This window comes from Neomonachus schauinslandi, chromosome 5 (genome assembly GCF_002201575.2).
Source record: "Neomonachus schauinslandi chromosome 5, ASM220157v2, whole genome shotgun sequence".
NCBI classification, from domain to species: domain Eukaryota; kingdom Metazoa; phylum Chordata; class Mammalia; order Carnivora; family Phocidae; genus Neomonachus; species Neomonachus schauinslandi.
The window spans coordinates 7,728,841-7,753,384 of NC_058407.1; the positions used below are offsets into that span (position 1 = coordinate 7,728,841).

Here is a 24,544-nt window from a genome sequence, read left to right on the forward strand (position 1 = left end):
ACTACCCTCAGCCAGTTCCGCCCCGCCCCCGGCCCGCCCCCCGGCCCGCCCCCTCACCTGAGTACTGCTGCAGCAGCCAGACTTTGAGCTCGATAAAGCTGTGGGCGAAGTGGCAGCTGTCTTCCCGTAGGCAGCCGTAACGCACCTCGTGGCGGCACACGTCGAACTGGAAATGCTCCTGGAACTGGCGGATCTTGGAGTACTTGAGGGAGGTGGAGCGGACGATGTGCACCAGGCACCTGGCGGGCAGAGGGCGGGGCGCGCGATGCAGGCGGCAGCCCCCGCCCCTCCCCCATCATTCCCGCCGGGGAGGGGCTGCTCTCCCCGGCACTGCGCAAGCCTGAAGGGTGGGGGGGCTTCGCCCTGGGTCTTCCTGCCCTATTAAAACGCTTCTAGAACAGGACAGCGCAGTAGGCAAGAGGTGGGGGTCCTACACTCAGGTCGTCCCAGCTGTATGCTCCTCCCCTGGCCTCAATCCAGGGCCAGCTCCAAGGGGGCGCTGCTAGCAGGAGGGCACAGATCCCACCTGCTAGGAGGCTGGGAGAAGGGAGTGGCCCGGGCGCGAGAAGGGCAGGTTCCCCAGCTTCACGCTCCAGAGCTGCTCCTGCATCCAGAGAAACAGCAATCGAGCATCTCCTCTGGGACAACTATTTTATTTTATTTTATTATTTGTTGTTGTTCTTTAGTTCGTATTTCATAATCATAAACTTAACTCTGCGGGTTGTGATCTCAGGGTGGTGGGATCGAGCCCCGCGTGGGGCGTGGAGTCTGCTTGAGATTCTCTCTCCCTTTGTCCTTCCCGCTCATGCTCCCTCCCTCTCTCTCTCTCTCTCTCTCAAATAAATAAATCTTTAAAAAACACAAAACCATAATTCTGCAATCCAGCTAGATTTGGAGAGAACTGAGGAAAATATGGAACCCACAGAACTTCAGGGAGAGCACAAAGATGATAGGATATTTTGAGCCCCTGGGGGGAAGGGGTGCTCTCCTGAGCTACAGAAGGAATGGTCTGGTGGTTAAGATAAAACACATGTCAAATATATTAGATTTGTGGGACAGGATTTTAATGATGCTCACAGCAACCCTAGGAGATTGGGATCATCATCAACTTCACAGACAGGGAAACCAAGGGCCACAGGACATAAAACAGGCATTGACCAGGCTGGGATGTGGACCCAGGTTTGTCTGACTCAGGGCCTGGGCTCTATCATCCATGTGGGGGCGGAGCCAAGGGCAGTCAGAGGGAGCAAAGGTGGGTGCCAGGACTGACCCAAGCCCTCCCACTCAATGTCATGACAGTGGGGGGCACCAGATGGGAGTCAGAGATGTGGCCTCCCACGTGCCTGTTGAGTGAGCTACTTCCAAGCCTCATCAGTACAACAGAGACTGTAACTCCCCCCTTACAGGACTGTGGAGATCGTTAAGATACCCGAGAGAATGCTTGGAATACAGATCTCGATAAATGTGGTTCCAATCTTTCCAGTAGATGCTGGATCTGAGCCCTAAATTCTGCCCCTTGCCTTGACACCCGAGGTCCACCCCCCGGCTTCAGTTGCTCCCCAGGGATCTGAACCACCCCAGCTCTCCGTGCGCCCCCGCTCCCAGGCCCAGGCCGTGGGTCCTACTCACTTGTTGTTGTAAAAGCTGTGCTTGGCAGCCAGGTTGGAGCAGACAGATGGGGAGTCCTTGGTGCCTTTGCTGATGATCCGGGGCTTACTGTCAAAGCAGATCTGCCCAGGGAGGGGATGGGCTGGGACCCAGCATGGCCACCCAGGGAGGGGCAGACTGGGTCCCTGCCAGCCCTGCCCTGAGTCAGGGGAGTGAGAAAGGGCACCCCGGGCTCTATGGCCCCCACTCTCTGGCTCTAGCTCCCAGATAAACTGGGCTGTGGCTCTCTATGGTCCAGATGCCTGGAGCAGGGGGTAACTCCAAGCCTCTGGAAACTGGGGTGACCAGGCCTGCCGTCCCACAGGCTCACTGTGAAGCTCAGAAAGGACATGACAGAACTGCAAGTGCTTTGTAAAGTCCACGCAGCTCCTGGCTGTGCACTGGGTCATGTTTGGGCTGAGCTGCACCAACCCTGCCAGCAACCTGGATCCAGAGCTCCAGCTCCACGGAGATGGGCCCGACACTGTCACTGCCCTCATCATGCTCTGACCAGGCAGGGAAGCAGGGGGCCAGCAGGGTCTGCTGTGGCAGCTCCAGGGAAGGAATTAATGACAACTTGGTAGAGCTGCTGGGATCCGAGCTGAGCCTCAGAGGGTCCAAGATGCAGAAATACAGGGAGGGCGCTCCAGGGAGAGGGAACGGCCTGGATACAGGCAGGGAAGTGGGCAGGAAGGCGTAACGGGCACTGGAGCCCGCACAGCTAGACAAGGAGGTGCGGGGAGGATGAGTACCTCCAGCGCCTGGCGCCAAGCCTGGCCTCTGATGGCCATCTGGAAAGAGTGGGTATGATTATCTCTCTTTCTTTTCTTTGGCAAGATAGGGTCCTGTGGGCCTTTCTGGTAGTCCAAGGACCTACTGATTCTAAAGTCAGGCCTCCCAAACCCCCAGGTGCCAGGACTGACATTTGATAATGGAGCACGCCAGGGAGCCCCTCCCCCAGCCCCATCTGTGCCATCGACTGTGGAGGGTGGCAGGCGAGTGGGGCGGGTGCGCGGGTACCTCACAGAGGAAAGTGAAGATGCCCTGGTGCTCCTTAAGGAGCTTGGCGATGGTGAGGCTGCCGCGCTTGACGCCCCCCAGCGGGTCAAAGAGCAGGTCGCGGTTGAGGGTGCCTTTCCGCTCCTCTGTCCACACGTCGATCTCCTCCTGATGGTAGGCGAAGGTGCAGTTATCCCCGTACTTACAGTCCTGCTTGTTAATCATGTCTGCAAAGAGGCAACAGGACACACGTTCTGCCAGGCGGGACGGCAGCCCACAGAGTCCCCAGGACCTCCGCTGCAGCAGGAGGGACTCAGGCTCATTGCCACCGTGGCGGGTGGTGGCCTGCTGCTCAGGACTCGGGAGGGGCCGAGTGGCCGAGCTGGGGAAAGCCCTTCCCAGGCCAGGTCCCTTCTTCACTCTATACCTGTGTTGGGGGGAGCACCTGCCTTTTCCATCTACAAAACATGCGGTCATCCTACCCTACCACCCCACAGAGCCGCCTTATGTGGGTCGGGCAGGATGAGAGGTAGGACAAAGGGCTTTGTAGATGAATACAAGCCTCTAAATAAACACAAGGGGTTTTATTCTCATTATTCACCAGGAAAATACCATTGGTTAAGGGCCTGGGCCTTGGAATCCAGCAGACTTGGGCTGGGATTCCCTGTTATTCCTCAGCTGTCTGTCCCATAAACAGAGAACACTGGGTTGTTGTGGGGATTAAGTGAAATAACAAATAAAACCCCTGGGGACCAGCAGCGCCTGGTTGGCTCAGTCGGTAGAGCAGGGAACTCCTGATCTCCGGGCTGCAAGTCCAAACCCCATATTAGGTGTGGAACCTACTTTATTTATTTATTTATTTATTTATTTATTTATTTATTTATTAAAGATTATTTATTTGACAGAGAGAGAGACACAGCGAGAGAGGGAACACAAGCAGGGGGAGTGGGAGAGGGAGAAGCAGGCTTCCTGCTCAGCGGGTGATGTGGGGCTTGATCCCAGGACCCTGGGATCATGACCTAAGCTGAAGGCAGACACTTAACGACTGAGCCACCCAGGCACCCGTGGAACCTACTTTAAAACAAAAACAAAAAACCCAAAAAAACAAAAAACCCCTGGGGACCAGGGATTTGGGAGGGTGGCAGGCTCACAACCCGGAGCCCTGCCATCTCCTCGTGGTGGAAACGGTTTTTCTTTCTCTCTCCTGCGCACACTCTCTGTCTGCCCTGCCCCATCCTTCTGCCGGGCTGCAGGCGCACAAGGACAAGGGAGCCGATGTGCAGGTGATCACCACTAACTGCTCTGTGCTGGACCCCAGCAGGAGCCCTCTAGGGAATGGCTTCCCAAGATCCGGGCGCCGCTTGATCAAGTTCAAAACAGCGTGCAAAGGAGTCTGGGTTCTGGGTATTTGGGGAGTGGTTAGGGCAGACAGGGGACATGTAAGCCTCACAGAATTTGGACTTCATCTACACTGGCCAGGGGAGAGCTGACTGAGGCCTTCAAGCCCAGAAGCCACATGTCCTTAAGATCCTGCTGGGAGGACAGCGAACTGGTCCAGACAGCCTGGGGCTACTGCTATCGGCTGGGTTGGGGGACAAAGGCGGAGCCCCCCGAAGCCTCAATGTCCTAGTCTGGAGTTGTGAGGATGCGTGACAGTGGGGACAGAAGGGCAACACTATACAGCGCTTAACAATGTCGTGACTGTATAGTCATGAAGACTGCTTGCTTGGGGAATCGAAGCTGGCAAGCAAGGTACGCGACAAATGTCCATTAAATACTGGCCACGTCGACATGAGCCAGAAGTGGGCACAACAATGACATAATAACATTTAAAAGCTAATATTTATCAAGCCCTTTACTATACTGTGTACTAGTCCTACGTGCTTTACGTGGATTCTCCCCACACCTTTCCCACAGCCCTTCGGGACCCCCGCGAACCACCTGAACCTCACGCTCAGCAGGGGCTTTAGCTGGAATGGAACATCTCGAATATCCCCCCCGTCTGTGGAGCTGTCAGCACAGGAGCCAGATGCTCATTCTGCTGTGGGATTCATCCTCTAATGTCCACCCTCATGTACTGGTGATGAGGAGCAGAACCACAGCTGAGTGTGAGCCGAGCTAGGCCCTGGCCACACTGCCTGCCCCCCGCCGTAGCCCACCCACCTTTGCACAGGTAGTAGGAGCCCACAAAGCTGGTCTTGGTGGGCCGGGGCCGGATCCGCTTCCAGGTCTGGTCCTCAGAGCTCCGGAGCCGGCCGAGCAGGATGTCCCTCTTGCACTTGTGCTCGAGGCCCTCACGGTAGGTGTAATCGCCCGCCCTGGGCCCTGTGGGGACACGTGGAGAGAGACAGATTTCAGGTGGAGGACTGAAGGGTGACCGCTGATGGGCCTGAGCAGTGGGCCTTGGGCCCCTGCCTAAAAACCTACCTCCGTCAGCTGGGCCTCCCACCAGCTCATACCACACCCTTCCCAGCCAAGTACTCCCTAGAGACAGGGGGACCTCCAAAGACCCCCTTCTAGGCACCTACCCCCCTTCCATCACCACTCTGACTCTCCAGATATTTCAGTGTTTCCCTAGAAGGAATGAGGAAGACAGAGCCTGGCAGAGAGCAGGCCCGCCCCTTTCTTGTCCTGCCTGGAAGGGCGCTGCTCAGATTCACCCTCTCGGCCCTGCTCCTGCCAAGGCTCTGACCCAGGGCCTCCTCCCCGCTGACGATGGGGAAATAGCCCCGTGGGGACCCCGTGTGACCTGGCTGGGCCAGCACCAGCTGCACAGCAGTTCACGGGGTGTTAGAGGCAGTGGGTGTGTGGACTGGGGAGGCAGTCTGAGGTCCGTGAGGAAGAACTTCATCATGGGTACAGCCATCCAACAGGATGGCGCCCTGCTCCCCGCCCCCACAAGTCCATGGGCGCTCTGGTGGGATGACTCTCAGGGGTGACATGCATGTGGCCGGGGGATGAAGGGGGTGGTCCTGCAGTGTGTGGACAACAACAACTAGGCGACCTCTAAGGTCCTGTCAACCCTAATACCCCTAAGATGGAGAATTCTTTAGACTGCTAAGATTTTTAACCCTGGCATCCCAAGACAATATCACACTAAAACTTCAGGGATTCTGGCAAATGAGTCTTAGACTAGAATTCTGAGATTCCAGGGTGCTGAAAACTGTCTCCCAGCTTTGGGCATCATTCTGAACTGCTTCTGTCACCTCCCTTGGATTTGGGGGCTGGGAATCTAGGAACTACATTTCCCAGACTCCTTTGCCATCTGGGTTCCAGGGCAGGTTTGCGTTCACCCAAAGAGATGCACTCATGGGAGAAGCGGACTGTGAGGTGGAGGTGGCACGATGTGTGGGCTGCGTTTCCTTTGGCGAATGTGTTCCTGCAGCAGCTAGCTGGACGCCACTCCATAGCTAAGCACCAGCCTCTGGGCTGTGAGCGGCTGTGATACAGGCCGGAGGGTCCAGCAGCCCCGACCCCTGTGTGAGAGGGGTCCCTGGCTTGTGGAAAAGCAGGCCAGGGGACACTCCCAGCTTCTGCTCCTCTAGCCTCTCTGGCAATTTTGAAAGCCCCAAACCCCCACGTTCTGCACCTTCCCCCAACTCCTCACCTGCTCAAAATACCCGGAGGGGCTCCTGTTTTCCCACACTTATCTCTGACCGGTACATTAGGGTTCTGTTATCCTGGGAGGCTATACTCTTGGATTCCCAGTATCTCTGGGCAGAGGACAGAGGAACATAAAGGCGTGACATTACCTGTTTTGGGGTAGCAGAGCTGGCAGGCCTGCTTGAACTCATGGGTGGCAGCCAAGGGGTTCTTGATGAGCAAGGCGGTGTTGGGCATGGAGGGCTCTGGCTGTGATGGGAGGAGGTTGGCCGTCTTGGGCACTGGACCCTGGCTGGAGCCACCAGAGCCAGCCTGGGCACCAGAGGCTGGGGGGCTCTATGACCCCCCCCATTCTACCCAAGAGCAGAACTATAGCCCAGCACCCTCCCCTTCCTCCTACCCTCCTGGCCAGGGAATTCCTTACAACATGATCCAAGAATCTGTAACACTGGGATTGAACCAGCCTAGTGGGGGTGCATGGCTGACAGTGACCTTGGCCCAGAACCTTCCCTTGAGCAAAAGCCCAACATGAAAGCAGAGAAACAGGAATGGCCCCAATTGGGGCCTATGCACATGTCCTCCCCACTCCGAGCCTCTATCTCCCAAGCTTCCAAGGCATCAGCAGATGGGGAAAAAGGCAAGACTCAGAGAGGTTAGGTTACTTCCCCAGGGCCACAAAGCTAGTGTCTAGACTGGAGGCCAGAGTGCAGAGTGCAGAGCGGCAGCCTGCCCAAGGGCTCTCCTAAACTCAGAACCCGGCTGAGTCCCGAGAACAGGGATGTTACTAACCCTGGAGAAGTTGCTTAACCCCTCTGAGCCTCAATGTCCTCTTCTGTCAGACAAGGGTTGGGCTGTGCCCTCAGCTCACCCTCCCAGCGCGTGGCTCAGTTTGGAAGGGCTGGGGAGAGACCATCTCTGGCCCATCCACTCTGAGGGGGCCTCTCCTTGGGGGATGCAGCACCTCATCCCATGCAGAAGGCTCACTTCCACTCTGGAGCCCACAACCACTTCCCTTCCACCCCCGAGAGGGCACACGGTACCTAGTCACGGATCTGCGCCAAGTACTCACCGAGGGGGCTGGTTTCTGAGTACCACTTGGGGGACGATGGTCCTGTGAGTTGGTTTCCTCTGGGCAAGAAGACACAGGGGTCACCTGCCCTGCTCGGAAGGGGTGAGAAGTCCTCTGAGGACTTCCTTGTACGCATTTGTAACTTGTAGAAACCACCCAGGCCATACATCCTCTACTATTCATGCTGATCCCCTGCCTCTACCCTCAAGGCCTCTGCCCAGGGACAGAGCGATGTCCCAGCCTGAGCATGTGCACCCTGGCCTTACACCAGCCGTAGCCCCCACTGTCCCTGGAAGAAAGCCCAAGCTCTCAGTGTGACTCAAAGATCATTTGACACTGGCTTCAGGTCTTCAAGGCCCCCAACCCACCCTCCCCTCTGGCTGATGACTTTGCTCATCAGCCAGTCCCTCTGTCATGCAAGCCTGTGTCATCCTGCTCCCCCCACCAGCAGAGGACCTTCGCCTTTAAGACCTCCCTCAGCCATCAGCTCCTCCAGGAAGTCTCCCTTTGGCTCCAGGGCTGAGTGAAGCACACTGGTGCTCCTGCAGCCTCTCGAATCCTCCTGAGCCATGAGCACCCTGGGCTAGCTAGGTCCAACTGTCTGAAAGCTGGTCCTGCAAGGGCCCTGACAGGTCTGCTTCCTCTCTGGGTCCCTGGCGCCCTGCTCAGGGTGGTGCCGAAGGAGCTTATGGCCTGGCACCCTTTTCCCCAGCCTCAGGATCATCCCCATGGGATCCTACCAGCCTGGCGACCCCAGGGCCCCAGAAGGCTGGGCAGAGAGCACCATACTGCAAGTCCAGAGTTCTGGACTATCCCAGCTCTGCTGTTTGATCTTGAACAAGACACCCAACCCCTCAGGTCTCAGCCCTACACTGTGCTGAGCACTGCAGAAGACACAGTAACTCAGAGGTGGTGGCCCTGGACCACGATGGGGAGAGAGGGCCTGGACCTTGGCTGAATAGAGCTGTAATCCCAACTCCACTCCCCAGAGACTGGAGCTGCGGTGGTACGTCGAAAACCCTCAAGCGGGTGGGCGTGAACGTGCCCAACCAGGCCTCACCCACAAAGGAGCTGGGCTTGTCCAGGGCACCACGGGTCGACCCAAAGCTGTCGAGGGCATCCAACCGCGTATCCGAGTATGGCAGCAAGTCGAGGGAGTCCAGTGCCGAGCCTGGGGGGTCGAGGGCATCCAGCACAGAGGCGGCCAGCTTCTTGGAGGGGTCCATGACGAGACCAAAGGAGGCCGGGGGCAGTGGGCTGGAGACGGGGATGGAGCCACCCACTACAGGTGGTAGCAATGGGGTCCCACCAGGGAACACCGGGATCAGCTGGGGCAACTCGCTGGGCACACCGCTGCCAGGCAGGCCACCCTGGACCAGAGACTGTGAGGTGGGGAACAGAAGGCGGGGTTGGAGGAGAACTTGACCACCGCGGCCTGGGCAGAGGCAGGCGCTGCAGGCCACAGGCCAGCCAACCCCTCTGTGCCTCAGCCCTGACCTGTCCCGTGAGCGGAGCCAGGGATCTTCATGGTCCCTCTGGCTGTGTGTTTGTACCCCAAGTAGGTCCCTTTCCCTCCTTGGGCCTCAGTTTCTCCAACTGTGATATGGAGATGGGACCCTCCCTCCATACCTTGTGGGACAGGAGGATGAACGCGCTGGGGGTCCTGGGCGGGGGAGGGGTTTAGGGGAGCAGAAGGGTGGCAACACGGCTCACCAGTGAGTCCAGTAGGGTGTCCAGCTCCGGCCCAAAGACATCCCCATCAGAGAAGTCGTCCAGGCTCTCAGTGCCAGGGAGGGCCCTGCTGCTGCTGTCCAGGGGGGCCAGCAGGTCCAGAACATGAGGGAACAGGGGCATTGTGGGAGGAGAGGGGAGCGGGGCTGGGGAGCCTCGCAGGTCCACGTAGCAGTCTGTGGATGGGAGAGTGGGATCAGTAGCCACAGGGGGTCCTGCTTGGTGGTGGGGGGAGGTGTTCCGGGGCCCTAAGATCCTCACGCAACACCTTCCCTCCTTTCCCTAGCTCCTGTCAGGAACCCTGTCTGCCCCGCGAGCCTGACTCCATGGCTGGAGGCTCAGTCACAGTGAAGGAAGGTCACTGCAGAGCAGGAGAGGGCCCCTCAGTCCTACGATATTTCTCGAATGGACCTGGCTCAGTGCCTGAACATCTTACCTGGGGAGAAGCAATGCCTTCTCTAAGGGACACTTGTTAAGCCAGTGAGGAAGAGAAGGGGACTCCCAGTTGGGGGAGGAGCTGGCCTGGGGCGGAGGACACGAGATCAGCGCTACCCTACTGTGTGGCTGACCCCCACCTTTTCCTCCCTGAGAGGGAGTCTGGTTTCCTAGGCCCGCTATTTTCTTTCATGCTTCAGGGAGTTCCTAGGGCAGGGAGCCCTCAGCCCTCAGGCTGAGCCCTCCCTGGGGACCCATCTCTGCCCTGTGCCCTCAAATCAGGGACACTACCTGTTTCGATGTCATCTATAGATCCCAATCCATTGGAAGTTCCCTGTGGAGAGGAAGGACACAGACGGTCAGGCAGACATAGGCCGGGAAGGCCATGGTGCCCGCCCCACCCCCACCCCATGACTATTGCTGGAATTAAGCACAGGGCTGGCTGGGCGGGGGCCAGGAGGCAGGGGGAGTGGGGTCAGACAGGCCTCACATCTGCCCCTTGCTGGAGGGGTACCCTGGGAGGAAAGAGATATAACCTCTGAGCCCCAGTTTCCTTACCCATCACAGGATAGGGTCCATACCCTGGGGAGGGTGGCGGGTTTTTACCCAGCCATGCCCTGCATGGTTAGTTTGCAGCTCAAAGACAAAAATGCCACTCCCCGAATCACCAGGGTCCCCTCCACCAATTACAGCCCCAGGCTGAAGGAGCCCAGGTGGGGTCCCACTGCCACCCATGGACCTGCTGTTGGAGGGAAAGCTGGGCCGGAGCTTGCTCTGGGGCCTGGCCAAGTTCGTTGTTCTTCCTGGGCGCCCGCCGAGGGCAGCAGGAGGACCAGAGCCTCCCTGCTAGCCATCCCGCCCCGTGGGCCCACAGTGCTGCTAACAACAGCGAGGTGTATCCGGTGCCCTGCCTCCTGCCGGCCGGGCCAGCACTCTGCAGCCAATCGAGTTCAGCCCTTGGTCCAGGTGCCCTGCAAGGTGTTGCCCCCCACCCCGCCCCTGCACAGAGATGTCAGTCCAGGGGTCCAGGGAAGCTGCCACTCCCGGGCCAGAGAGGGGCTGTCTGACTCGGGACTCGGCCCCGACCCCAGCCCCAGGCCTCTGCGCTCCCAGCCCCACCCGCACGCCCCGGAGCCCGGCCCTGGCATGGCAAAGACGTGCCGCTCAGTGTCTCGGGCGTGTTTGCTGCACAAACCGAGGCTGCCACGCTGGGTCAGAGCTGCTGCTCTCACGGAGAGCATACAGAGCGCGGGAGGAGGGAAAGAGGTGTCAGGTGGACAACGCTAGGGACAGCTGCGCACCTCCCTGCCCAGTGCGTCCGCGGCTCTCCAGGCCCCCTACCCGCCACCCAGCTCCAGCCCATCTTGCTAGGCTCGTCTGTCCCTGCCTTTCACTGCTAGGGGCACTCACGTGGCAACAAGGTTGATGGAGCTCCCCTCTCTGACGGGCCTAGTACCCGCGGCTTTCAGAGGGGACCCGCTGTTCCCCTACAGCCACCACCACATGGCGGGGCCCAGCGGCTCCCCGAGAGGTGGAGTGGCTGCCTCAGATAAGGGTGCACTTGAGACCTGAGCCAGAACCCATGCCCGGCTCCAGAGCCCAGGCTCTTCCAAACCCCCACGGGGAGAACCAGTCTTGTGGTCCAGGGTACACGTTCCCCTCTCCTGCCTCTTGGCCTGTGCTCAGTGCTCAAGCCTGTTCCTCTGGCTTTGAGTTCTGCCCCCTCCTCTCTACCTGCCTGAATCCTGCCACGCAGGCTCTGTCAAGTCCCCTCCAAACAAGGCCGCCTCAGGTTCTATCTGTCCCTAAAACTCACTGCCTTCCTCCTGTCTTGCCCCTCACGCTGCCAAGCTCAGGCGCGGACACCATGCCTGCCCGTCTCATCTCCAAGTCCCACGAAGCTCCCTGTGGGGTGCAGCTCATGAGTCTCCACGACCAGGCACACATGTGGAATGACCGGCTGGCTGAACCGCCGGGACCCCAGTGCTGGAGAGTCTTGCAGGGGATGCTTGTGGCCAGGCTCATGCACGATGTCTGTGGAAACCTCCTGGGGCAGGGGATCTGGCTGGCATGCTCCCTGCCGCCCCACTCTGTGTATCCTGGAGGCTCCCCAACCCCTGACGCCGAGGAAAAACTTGTGGGCTGGGCTGGAACGGGATGGGGAGGGGCCCCGCCCCCGCCGGGGGCGCCAGGCTGCTGGCCTCCCAGGCGTGCCTTCATGTCATCCACACAAGCACCCTGGGAACTGAGCACAATCTTTTGTTTTACAGAGGGGAACCCAAAGCTCAGAGACAAGTCCTTTCCTCTAGGTCATGCCACCAGTGAGCAGAGACCTGACCTATCTGACTCCAAAGGGGTGCCATGTGGAGGCCCAGAACAGAGGAACCCATGGTCCTGCTCTCAGAGGAGCTTGCCACGGAGCCCGGGAGAAATGCATGCACACTTTGTCTGGTGCATGGGTAGGAGGTGAGGATGGAGAGGGACGTTGGAACTAGACTGTTGGGGAGCCTAAATGCCAGGCAAGAGTATCCGGAGTTGATTCCTTTTAAACAGACACTTTAATTAATAACCACTGAGGGTCTCTATGCTGGGGAGAGACCCAGAGGCCTGTCAGAGTTCACCTCGAGGGTACAGGAAGGGGAGGCTAGCCCAAGTGGGATGTGGCTTTAACCAGGGCAGTCACTGCGGGAAGGGAAGGAAGAAGCAGGGACATACCATCATGTACCCAGCCAGGGTCACCCCAGCATAGTCCTATAAGGCACAATCATGAGTTTCTTCAGCTCCAGGAATGAGGCAGGAGCCCTTGATATCCAAGAACTCTGAGTAAGATCTGCCTGAATAACTCCCTGCCTCCCTATCACCTCTGGCAAGAGGGAAGAGGAGCCCTGCACCCTGGCCTCTAGCTACCCTGGCCTCCTGGCTGTTCTCCCCACACACTGGGCACACCCCTGCCTCAGGGCCTTTGCACTGGCCATTCCCTCTGCCTGCTCCCCTAGACCTCCTCAAGGCACATCCCTCATCTTCAGGTCTTTGCTCCAGTGTCTCCTTCTCCTTGAGGCCTTCCCTGCTCACTGTTTAAAACTGCAAGCCCTCCCAATTACCCTAGCATTCCCCAGCCCGCACGTCTCCAAGGCACTGATCATTTTTTGTTTGTTGTCTCCTCCAGTTAGCTGTAAGTTCTATGAGGGTGGGGCTCCTTGGCTATTTCTCCCTCTGCTGTATATCCAGTGCCTCGATCGACTCTATGCTGGGCACATAGGAGCCCTCAATAAATCTCTTCTGAATTAATGAACAGACTCAATACTCTTCCCCTTCAAAGCCTTCCCAACACTCCTATGATGAAGACTCATCTCCTCCCGAGGGGCAAGGTGGTCTGGCTTCTATCTACTGTCCCAGCCCCACTAGGGCCCTGCCTCCCCTCCACTTGGTCCCTCCCATTCTCTGAGGTCCTCCTAGCCTCAGGGCCTTTGCACATACCATCCCCTGTCTGAAATGCAGCTTTACCAGCACACCATGCCTACTCCTCAACCTTCAGGTCTCATTTGAAAGTTTGCTGATGCCCGATCTAAATCAGGCCTCCCTATTCCAGTGGCCCGTGGCTACCTACACTTTGCCTTTACAGCTTTCATGATGGTTTGTAACCAGAAATTATCAGGCTAGTATCTGTTCACCCTGGACTGTGAGCTCTTTGAGGGCAGGAACCACGAATGTTTTGTTTACCACGTACCTAGCCCCAGGCTCAGTGAACTCAGACAAGTCATCTAACTTGTCCGGCCTTGCTTTCTTCTTTGTAATAGGGGTACGTAGTACCTCCCTTGAGGCATTGTGAAATTATTTGCAATTCTTCAGTCATTCATTCACTGCTATGGTCTGAATATTTGTTAAATGTTCAACGTATATCAAATTCACACGTTGAAATCCTACCCCCCAAGGTGATAGTATTAGGAGGTGTGGCCTTCGGGAGGTGATTAGGTCATGAGGGTGAAGCCCTCATGAACGGGATTAGTGTCCTTATAAAAGAGACACTAGAGAGCTCCCTTACCCCTTCCGCCATGTGAGGTTATAGCTAGAAAGTGCCATCTGTGAACCAGGAGGCGGGTCCTCAACAGATACCGAATTGGCCAGCACCTTGATCTTGGACTTCCCAGTCTCTAGAACTGTGAGAAATGAATTTCTGTTGTTTATAAGTCACCCAGTCCATGGCATTTTGTTATAGCAAAATGTCATAATTTTTTTTTTTTGAGCATCCAGTATGTGCCAGGCCCCAAAATTTCCGGTTACAATCCATGAGGAATGCTATACAGGCAGATGTGGATCTGGCACCCGGAAGTCCCCCAGGCCAAGGATGTGCCTGCCTGACTCAGCTACGCCCCAGCACCCAGCCCAGGGCCAAGAAAGGGTTCTCTGGGAGTTTGCTGAGTGAATGAATGAAAGCCTTGTAACGCTCGGAAGGCAGCCAGGCCTGCTGCTGCCTGGCTGTGTGATGTTCGCCAAGTCCCCTCCTCGCTCTGTGCCTCAGTCTCCCCTTATGTACAACAAAGAGGCAGGACCCCAGCCTCCATCAGTGCTCCTAGAGCCTGTCCCTTGTCTTCCAAAAAGCCTCAAAGTCCATCTGAGCATGCGTGGTGAGCAGTGGGAGAGTCCCGTGTGTGTACTGGGTCCTGCCGCCACCCCCAGGATGAGCCAGGGTTGTACAAGGGTTTTGGCCCGGGAGGCGGGGAACATCCAAAACCTAGGATAATGCTGAAGTACCAGCAGTTACTGCTCCTCATGGCTCCCGCAGGTGCCACACTTCTCAGGGTATGCTCCCTTGTTCTGGCCGAGGGACAGAACACCTTCATTTCACAGGTTCGAAATCTGAGGCTCAGAGGTAAAGATTCTGCTCAAGAACAGCCTGCACAGAGGCAGGCTAGGCTCTTCTCTATGGGATCCCAGGTATGAGCTCTGCCCCCCACTTCTGTGCATCTCCCCAGCAGTCACTTGGGCAGGGGTACCAGGAAGGGCCTCAGTGGAGGTGTGTGCTTTAGCTGGGTCTTGAAAATGGAAAGGCAGAGAAAGTAGGGTAGGCTGGAGGGAGGACATTAGAGACCTGGAGGCCTAGATGCAGAAAGCCCACTGGGGAGGAAAGCAACGGCGGCAGGAAGGATGGGGGTGAGGAAGCAGGAAGGTCAACGGGACTGGGCCACCCGCCCACCAACAGCGGCCACAGCCTATCCCCACACTTTGCCCCTGTGGTCCCAGGAGGCCCCTCTTAAGAGGTGGAGGTGCTGTGCATCCCAGAGCTATCCTTGAGTCTGGCCCAGGCCCAGGCGGTCAGACACCCCCTCTTCCCAGGGCAGGTACCTGGCTCACAGCAGTGCGGACTAGGACGGGTTGAGCCCAACCCTTCAGTCTGATGGCCCTGGACCCCCTGCTGGGGTTATTATGCCCCACAGAGTGAATCCAAAGCTCTCATGACAAGTTGGTACTGGAGGCAGGGAGGGGGCTTGGGGTCCTGGCCCCCATCCTACCTGATCTGCCACACCAGCCGCAGTGCCATTACTGAGCAGAGAAAATGTTTCCAATTCCTGCAGAGGTTAGAGAAGTGGGAAGGGATGAAGATTCTAGAAAGATGCTCCGGGTCCCATCAGCCAGGGCAGCAGAGGGGCCCCAACCCAGGCAGCTGGGGTCTGTAGTACCCTAAGGCTCCCTGCCCCTAGGCCTGCCCGAAGTGACCTGCCCTGTCTCTGGGTCAGATTCAGGCATTTTCTTCCTGTAACTGGGACCCGGGCAGAGGACTTCCACATACAAGCTCCTACTGCATGCCAGGCACCACATCAAACATCCTTTCATTTTGATCCTCCCACGAGCCCCCTGTGGTGGGCATAATTATCCAGATGTTCCAGATGTAGAAACGCCAGGGGAGAGGGAACGAAGTTGCTCAAGGTCACAGCTGACTCTAGAGCCATACCCTCTCCCCCATGCAGCTTTCTGACACAAAAGAGGTGCCAAATGAATAAATGTGGGTCTGAAAGAGCCACACAGATGCCAATGTCTCCAATATGCACCCTACAGAGGTTATTTGAGAACATAAGACCGAAGGACACCAGTGTCAAGTCAGGCCATCTCTGGGGCGTTTAAGCTGGCCAGGGCATGGGAGGGAACAGGTTTTAGCAGCTAGTGTCTAAGGTGAACTGCAAACTCCGGCTGTTCCTTCCTTTTCCAAAAGGTTCTGGAAGTCGGTCCAGGGCTTCCAGCCAACACAGAGAGAAGATCACCTGTTATCATTGCCCTCTGTCCTGACCCAGCCCTGGCCACCCTCACCCACTTCTGCCCGAAGGTGCCTGGTCCCCCTTCAGACCTCCCCATCTCCACCCCCGCCCACCCTCAGCGCCCAGAGCCCACCTACCTGGGGCCTCTTATATGCTTTCCGAACCCGAAGCCCAAGCTTCTGAGCCAGCTCCTGACCAAGCTGAGTTACGCTTTCATCCTGGAAATGGCAAGACATGGGGTGGAGGGGGTTAGTCTGCCCTAGCTCACAGAGCTCTGCTCTGGAGACCCTGAGCAGCCCTTCCGGGGCACGGTGGGGCATGTGGGGGGGGGGCGGCGTCCACTGTTACGCCATGTTACAGATAAGGGAGTGAGGCCCCAGGAGGGGTCACTGGCTGCCCAGGTCACACAGCTCGTGCGTGGTGGGGCTGAACCAGAACTCATGCTTCCCTTTGTCCTTTTACTGTGGGGATGGGAAAGGAATAATTTTTATTTTGGAATTTAAGATGATCTTTTTATTTCTAAAACTCAGCAAGTGGTAGTGTCTCTGTAGAGGGCTGAAATGTTGCAGAGAGAGCAAGTGCTCCCCTGGATCACCCCCATCCCCACCCTCGCCCTAGGTTCCTCCCCAGAGGGAGCATGCCTTGTGCTCTCATCTGTCTCCCTACAGATCTTTTCTAGGAATTTACGTATGTGCCTATGGACCTATAAAGGATGCTCGGTTTTGCTTTGTGAGGATTTTCTCCTTTTTTTTTTCATAAGTGAGATCATATTGTACCTATTGTTCTACCACTGGCTTCTTTCACCACGCAATGTCTTAGAACTCTTTGCAAGAAAGGACAGGTGGGTGGTGCCCAGGCCCATAGGAGCGAGAATGTGGGAAGTTTGGAACATGGCTGGCCCACGGTTAGTGCTCTGTAACAGCACCCAACATTCCTTCCTCCCTCCAAGGCTGTATTACTGTATGCACATTATGTGCCAGGCAAGGGCTAGGAGCCAGGGACGCCACCGTCACAGGGAGGACGAGGCCCAGGCCTCATGGAGGCTCCAGTCTAGTGGGGGACACCAACCAATAAACAAAGAAATGGTAACTATGGTCCAAGGACCAAAGGGGGAACAAGGATGTTGTAACAACCTATGCCTCTGACCACACCTCCCTAGCTGATGAGCTCCTGGAACCCAGGGCCAGAGTCTTAGTTATCTCTGGTTCCCAGTACCCAACACAGAGCAGGGCTCAGCCAGTATTTGCCAACAAAGACTGGGAAACGGGGCAGTTCCCCAACTCAGAGTCAGAAGTCCTCATCTGGGCACTTTCCTTAGGCAAGTTAGCAACCTCGCTGGGCCCCAGTGTCCTCACCCATACAGTGGGGTAAACGCCACCCTGCCTGCCCATGAACGGTAGACATGAGACTCGGATGTGGACCTGCTACAGACACTAGAAAATGCTGTACAGCTCAGGGACTATTGTCATAAGACAGGATCTCAGTTGTGAACTAAACTGAATTGGAGAGACCTGGGTGGCTCAGTCAGTTAAGTGTCTGCCTTCAGCTCAGGTCATGATCCCAGGGTCCTGGGATCAAATCCTGCAACGGGCTCCTTGCTCAGTGGGGAGCCTGCTTCTCCCTCTGCCTGCCGCTTCCCCTGCTTGTGCTCTCTCTCTCTGACAAATAAATGAATAAAATCTTTAAACTGAATTGGAGAAGCATGAATAATAAACAAAAAGTATAGTAACAGTGCATGTTTTCTGGCCGGTATGCCAACTGCCTTGCATGATTTTCAGATTCCATTCTCATAGCCCAATGATGCATGGCATATTATCATCCCTGTTGGACAGGGGGTACAAACAAGGCTCAGAGAGACTAAGCTGTATGCGTCCAAGGTCACATGGCTAGCAGATGACTGACTTAAGATTAGAATCCTAAACCCAGCTCTCTGACACCAACATCCTGGACCACTGTGCACATGGCTTTCCCTCTGTTCTGACCACCCAGATCCTTCCTGCTTCTTCTGGCTCCACTCAAGCCCACCTTCCTCCAGGGAGGGAGCCCTCTAAGATCCTGATCACTCCTGGGCAGAACTGAGCCTTGTGTGAGCCCTTTCATACTCATTATTTCAGGGGTAAAGTAGGAGGGGCCCTTTATAGACATGCAGCTGATGTGCAGAGAGGGGAAGTGTTTTGTCCAAGGTCGCTGGGGGTCAGTGGTGGAGCCAGGCCTAGACACCAGGCCTCTTTCCATGTCTCCCAGTGGACCGTGGGTCCCTGAAGGACACAGATCTGGGCACTGCATGGGTGCTAAGTAAATACTTGTTAGGTGGATGAATAAAGGGGGAAGAGGGCACGTGCCCAGCTGTGTGTGGGCCAGGGCAAGCCAGGCTCACTACTGATCCACTCCCTGTCTCTCCCCCACCCAGGGACAGCCTGGAGATCAGGATCCCGGCACATGTGGCACCCCTTTTAGTCCCCGCTGCAACCCTGTACCGTCACAGTACAGAGGTTAGGATGCCAACTCTAGAATCAGACTGCCTGGGTTCAAGGGCAACTCTGCCAACTCCAGCTGTGATCTTGGCTAAGTTCCTCTCTCTCTGTGCCTCTCTCCTCATCTTTAAAATGGGATGATAACAGTATTGGGGCGCCTGGGTGGCTCAGATGGCTGGGCGTCTGCCTTCGGCTCAGGTCATGATTCCGGGGTCCTGGGATCGAGTCCCGCATCAGGCTCTCTGCTGGGCGGGGAGCCTGCTTCTCCCTCTGCCTCTGCCTCTCTCTCTCTCTGACTCTCATGAATAAATAAATAAAACATTTAAAAAAAATAAAATAAGGGCGCCTGGGTGGCTCAGTTGGTTAGCGACTGCCTTCGGCTCAGGTCATGATCCTGGAGTCCTGGGATCGAGTCCTGCATCAGGCTCCCTGCTCAGCGGGGAGTCTGCTTCTCCCTCTGATCCTTACCCTCTCATGCTCTCTGTCTCCCATTCTCTCTCTCAGATAAATAAATAAAATCTTTAAAAAAAAAATAAAATAAAATAAAATAAAATAAAACGGGATAATAACAGTATCTACCTCAACGGGTAGATGCCAGGATTAAGTGAGTTAATACATACAGTGCATTTTCAGCAGTGCTTGAAACACAACTAGAGCTCAGGGTCCGTATCAGTATGTGCGAGTCCAAGCCCCAGGGGAGGAAGCTGGCTCAGAAGAGCTGGCACGCAGGGCACGCAGGGCACTCACGTGGGGCCGGGCAAGGGAGCACCGGCTGCTGCACTCGTATGCCTCCTTGTGGCGCCCCAGCTCGCTGAGGGCACGGGCCTTGCGGAACAGTGCCCGGATGTTCTCGCCATCCAGGCCCAGCGCTTTCTCGCTGTCCTCCAGCGCCTTCTCATACAGGCCCTGTGGAGAGGAGTGGGCGGCTCAGCGCTCGGCACCTGCTGCCTCCCTCCCTGCGCCTCCCGCCTCTTTCCCTGCAGAGATGGAGGATGCTGGAGGACTGGGGTCAGGGAGGGGGGCTCAGAGCTCCAGGAAACAGCTCTGGCGTTCATACTCTTAGGCATCTGGTAGACGTGCTTCTCCAGAACAGTCCACTCCGGACCGCAGAGGTGTTAGTGGGTCCTCTACAGAGCTCCCAGCAGAGCCTCCCAAAGGATCCGGTGAGTGACTGAGTCAGTGAGCAAGCAGGACAGGGAAGAGGTGGAGGCCAGAGCTGCTTTCAGGGACGGGGGAGACAGGAGGGAGGGAGTCCAGGAGGGAGAGGCCAGGGCTTTGCAGAAAGAGGCAGCACATGATGAGGGTCACGGATCTCAGCCCTGACTGCCCACAGACTCCTGCCAGTGCCCCGGCCACCCTGAGAGTCTAACTTAATTCCTCTGGGGTGGGGCTTAGTATCATTACAAACCATTTTTTGTATCGTGTATTAGTGCTTTAAACGCTCTCCAGGTGAGTCCGTGGTGCAGCTGGGGTTGGGAGCCATGGGAGTAGATGGTGAGACTCACACAGGAGGAGGTGAGGGGCTGGCCCTGCAGAGGCTCACTGGGGTACCGGCCGGGCTTGGCTGGGCATCTGGGGAAAGTGGTGGTCAGGGCCCAGGGGGTAGAGGAGAGGAAGGGAGGGTGTCGGGCTCACCATGGTGAAGTAGCAGGCGGCCCGGTTGACATGCAGTTTGCACAGCAGCTCCTGGGGTAGGGCCACCTGGTCGGAGGCGGCGTAGTCGGCCACGTTCAGCCCCTCCATGTACTGCACCAGGGCCTGCTTATAGTCCTTCTCCCGGAACAGGTCATTGCCCTCAGCAAACAGGTTCTGCACCAGCTTGAGCAGAAAGGCCTGCGAGGGGGCAGGGTGCAGAGAGGGCTCAGGGGTCTTCATGAAGCCCAAGGCCTGGCACCTGGCCTCTACACCCCACCCCCTGGACACCTCTACCCTTCTCCTTCACCTTCCCCCAGCCCAGCAGCTGACACTCACCTCATATTCTTCTTGCTTTAGGGGTAGTGTCGACCTAGCAGGAAAAGGAGAGGGATACGAAGTCTGGGTGAGCCCAGGGGTCTCAGACTCATGGAGGCCCCAGGAGCCCAAGCCAAAGGCCACAGATCATGCCAGGAATGGACTTATCTAGCTTGGACCTCAGATGTCACTTTGCAGACTGGAATAAGGGGACAGCAGTTTTTTCTCCCTAAACCAACACCATGTTTAAGGGGACAACAGGTTTTTTTCTCCCTAAACCAACACCATGTTGGTCTTCTACTTCTGATGGAAGGGTTGGAGCAAGGCCTTGTGTTTGCCCCAGGGCGACGGCCAGACTTTCCCAGGTGCAGATGCTGAGAAAGAACAGGCCAGCTCCAGCTCCAGCTGGCTGTCCTCTTCCCAAGAAACCAGTTCTCTGGGAATGACCACAGCTCAACACACCAAACCTGCAAATGCAGGCGCCCCAGGCAGCACCGAGAGTCCACCTCAGGTCCCCCTTCTCCCATCCCTTCCCGCAAAACATGCAGGACCCCAGCCAATGCCAGGTACGCTCAGAGCCTGACCCTTCGTGCCAGCCTCAACAAAGCAGATGGGGCTGTGGGCACCCTCTCCTCTGTGGGGGCCAACAAAATGCCAGCTCAGTACAGAAGAAAATGCCAGCCCAGGAGAACGGAGGCACATTGGTCAGGCTAAATAGCTGAGCTAGAAGGGCAGTCTCCTGGTCCTCCACATCACAAAGGGGAAAACAGACACTCGGAGGGGGCAGTGACTTGTTCAAGGTCATCCAGCAGGTCGGCGGCAGCACCAGGGCCACAGTGCAGGGCTGGGGCTCTTTCTGTTGCCTGGAGCTGCCGCCAACATCTGGGCAAGAAAGATCAGCCTGAGCCAGTGAGTGAGAAGTGGTGAGAGGAGATGCCGAGGGCCCCTGTGTGTGGGGGAGAGGGTGTCCCTAATTGTGACAGCGGGGCTCACATCCTGCTCACTTGCCTCTCCACCGTCAGGGACCAGGGCCCATCACTGTTCCCTGTACTCCCCAGCCAGGCCCCATCACTACCCTGCCTCCTGACCTCCCACCTCCAGCACCAGCTCCCTGTCCAGTAGGTCACACCCTGACCTAAAGGTCACCTCATCCTGGTGTTCAAGGCTCCACACAAGCCAGCGCCACCCCACCTGTGCAAACCACTTTATGGTCCTACAGTGCTCTATGCCCAGAGGTGCCTAATAAATGCTTAGTGCACAAAGGCTATATATGAAAACAGTTAATTTTAAAAGAAGCAGGTCCTATTGTGTTATCTTGTAAAGCAATCCCTTAGGAGACTACCATATGGGTTCCTAGGAGGCTGTCCTATTGCTAAACCTTCTTGGAACTCCCCTCTGGAAAGGGGAAGGAGAACAATGAACTACCATTTACCCCAAGCACAATGACTCTGAGGGAGGGGGCTGAATTCATTTCGCAGTGACTTAAGAAATCAGTGACTTAAGTCAAAGACATAATTCTTATGAGAGACAGTATTTGCAAGGTTCACTTTGTTTATCAGACTGGCCTCTTATAAATTTTGAGCAGTGCCGCCAAATCAAAGCTCTCCCCCAGATGGGAGGAGACCGGCTCAGAGAGGCATGAAAAGTGGACCACAGTTCTCATGGCGGCCTGAGCAAGCTGCGCAAGGAGAGTGTGTGAATGTCGACACGCACTCGAACAGAACCACGCGGACACCGCGTGCGTGACAAGGGGCCCAGTCTGTGGGGAAGAGGCAGGTCGTGTTTTATGCATCTCTGTGAGAAACAAAACTGGAGAGTTTATATGAGGGTATGTAGCTGTAAATCCTAGTTTTGTGGGGATTCCCATTTAAGAAAAAAACCCCACAAAATTAGAAACAAAGAATTGCTCAGGGCACCTTCCATGGCTTCGGAAAGGACCCGAGCAAGTGAGGGGTCCTGCAGCTAACACTTCAGTAGTGTCATGATAAATGTGCCTCTGGGGATCTATGTAAGAAAAATAAAAGAAAAAAGTTAGTAAAAATACTTTGTGTGTAAAGAAAAAAACAAAACAAAACAAAACCCAAATATGGCATGTGGGTACTAAGGGGCAAATAATGGAAAGAAATGTGGGTTTGGGGTCAGCCAGACCTGGGTTAGAATCCTATCACGTTATAGCTGTGTGACCATAAACAAGTTTCTTAACCTCTCTGAGCCTTAGCAAAATGGAAATAAGGCCACCTACTTCACGAGGCTGTTGTGAGGATTAAGAAGATGATGGATGTGAAGGGCCCAACACAGAGCCTGAGAGATGTGCTTAATAAGTAGAAACTAATTTATTGATTGACTGGTTATAAGATGTACACAGGCCAGCAGAAGAATTAACAGGAAGTGTGCCAGTGTATGTGGAAGGCGAGGGTAAAATGGTATACGGAGCAGGACTGAAGGGTAACCAGGGTCAGGGAATGTGTGTGCATGGGGGGTGGGGGGTGGTTCACAGATCTACACCCCCTCCCCTGGCCCCTTCCTAGCACATCCCACCTCCTCACTCCCCAGCACACATGGGAGCCTGAGCAGCAAAGGCTTAGCGAGAAGAAAAGGGGAGCTGGGGAGGCCTGGGCGGGCCTCGGGCATTGGCGTCAGAAGACCCACCGTGCCCAGCCTGCCCCACACTCACTGAATGAACTGCAGCCCCTTCTCGATGTCCGCCTTCCGTCTCTGCCTCTCCATCAGTCTCTGGGGGAGAGAGCAGTCTATCAGTTAGTCAGCAGGGGCTGGTGGCTGGTCACAGTCCCCACCCCACTGTGTGCTCTCATTCCCACACTCATCCCCTTTCACAGGTGCCGCTGAGGGCAGTGGCCCATCTCACAGCCTACAAAGATCTTCTGAACCCAGCCACGCAGCTCCTGCCCTCCACACCCACGCCCCGCTGGACTCCGGTGTTGTGCGGGGCCTCTGATGGGCGAGGGGATGCCTGGAGGCCACCTGCCTTTTCTCACACATGGCTCGGGCGGCAATTCTGCACCAGACACCCCAAGTTCAAGGAGAAAACCTGGTTTTACCAGCAAACTCAGCCCAAGGAGAAGAGATACAGAGGATGCAAAATGATGCCGATGATTACAGTTACAAGGTAGCACCAGACACTGGGCCGTGCACTTGGTATAAGAATCTCTTTGAATCTTTCAACAATGTCATGAGGCAGGTGTCATTTTGTCTCCATTTTACCAAGGTGGAAATAAGCTCAGGGAGCCCCAGGCATGAGCTGGCACATAGGCACCCGAGCAAGGATTTGAACCCAGGCCACCCTCGTTTACCACCAACAGCCCTTCCGCGCAGCCCTCACACACCCGGGAGCCCGCATGGCCCATACCAGACCAGGTAGCATAGTGTGGGCCCCAATCTGGCAAGATGGAGGGAATTTCCCATGTTCTGGATGAGGACGACAGAGGCTCAGCAAGCCTGAGGACTGGCCTGCTGATGCACAGCAAGTGAATGGTACCAAACACGTGCAGGGAGCCTGCTCAAGAGGCAGGGAGTGAAAACTGCTTAAGGAGAAGGGAGGCTCAGGCAGAGCAGCTAGAGTTCAGGTTCCTTTAGGGCAAGCCCCCCCGGGCGCCGGGAGCTCCTGGCCAGATCTAGACAGCCCACCCGGCTTCCACGGCACCATGTATGGACTAGAAGGCCCATTGGAGGTCAGCTTGTCCCACCCAGTGGCAGCCCAGAAGGGATGTGGGCCTTCCCCTGGGTCAGAACCTGAGCCTGGGGCTCCCACCCCCTAGTGGGAAGGGGGCTGGAAGCTGCCTGATCTCAAGCCAGCACTTTCTGTCCAGGCTACTCACGGGCCCCTTCCATGATCACTCTCTCCCCCACCAAATGGTCCCGGAGAGAGGACTGCGGGCTGTGCTGGGAAGGGGGGAGCTCCATCAGCAGAGGGCTAGAGTGCAGATACAAGCAGGCACACCAAGATGTAAAAAGGTGTGAAAAACACCCAGCTACTTTGGGGAGGGAGCAAGTGTGTCAAATTAATACCTTCCCGGACTTCCTTACTTCCTTGTTCTTTTTTTTTTTTTTTTTAAAGATTTTATTTATTTGAGAGAGAGACAATGAGAGAGCGCATAAGCAGGAAAAAAAGAGGGAGAAGCAGGCTCCCTACTAAGCAGGGAGCCCAATTCGGGGCTCGATCCCAGGATCCTGGGCTCATGACCTGAGCCGAAGGCAGACACTTCATCGACTGAGCCACCCAGGCGGCCCGCTTCCTTGTTCTTTATTTCCATCTGCATCAACCACGTCCTCACAATCCTGTCTCGTAAGAAGGGTAGGGGTCACTAACCCATTTTACAGATGAGGACAGTGAGGCACAAGGTATGAAGGTTCTTTCCCAAGATCAC

The 24,544-nt window shown here is 56.2% G+C and overlaps 1 protein-coding gene across 1 annotated transcript in view; it reads right to left on the reverse strand.

The window, feature by feature from the left end:
- ZC3H7B (zinc finger CCCH-type containing 7B) overlaps positions 1–24,544 on the reverse strand; it is a 56,354-nt gene that overhangs the window by 10,619 nt on the left and 21,191 nt on the right. The window contains exons 2-16 of the mRNA XM_021687438.1: positions 22,834–22,892; positions 20,181–20,214; positions 19,845–20,042; positions 18,957–19,115; positions 15,873–15,953; positions 14,995–15,051; positions 9,776–9,818; positions 9,032–9,225; positions 8,379–8,700; positions 7,319–7,377; positions 6,399–6,498; positions 4,810–4,971; positions 2,668–2,873; positions 1,630–1,730; positions 58–239 (exon numbers count right to left, since the gene is read on the reverse strand). Of these exons, the coding sequence (XP_021543113.1) occupies positions 58–239; positions 1,630–1,730; positions 2,668–2,873; positions 4,810–4,971; positions 6,399–6,498; positions 7,319–7,377; positions 8,379–8,700; positions 9,032–9,225; positions 9,776–9,818; positions 14,995–15,051; positions 15,873–15,953; positions 18,957–19,115; positions 19,845–20,042; positions 20,181–20,214; positions 22,834–22,892 (1,957 nt within the window). The remainder of the gene's footprint in view (positions 1–57; positions 240–1,629; positions 1,731–2,667; positions 2,874–4,809; positions 4,972–6,398; positions 6,499–7,318; positions 7,378–8,378; positions 8,701–9,031; positions 9,226–9,775; positions 9,819–14,994; positions 15,052–15,872; positions 15,954–18,956; positions 19,116–19,844; positions 20,043–20,180; positions 20,215–22,833; positions 22,893–24,544) is intronic.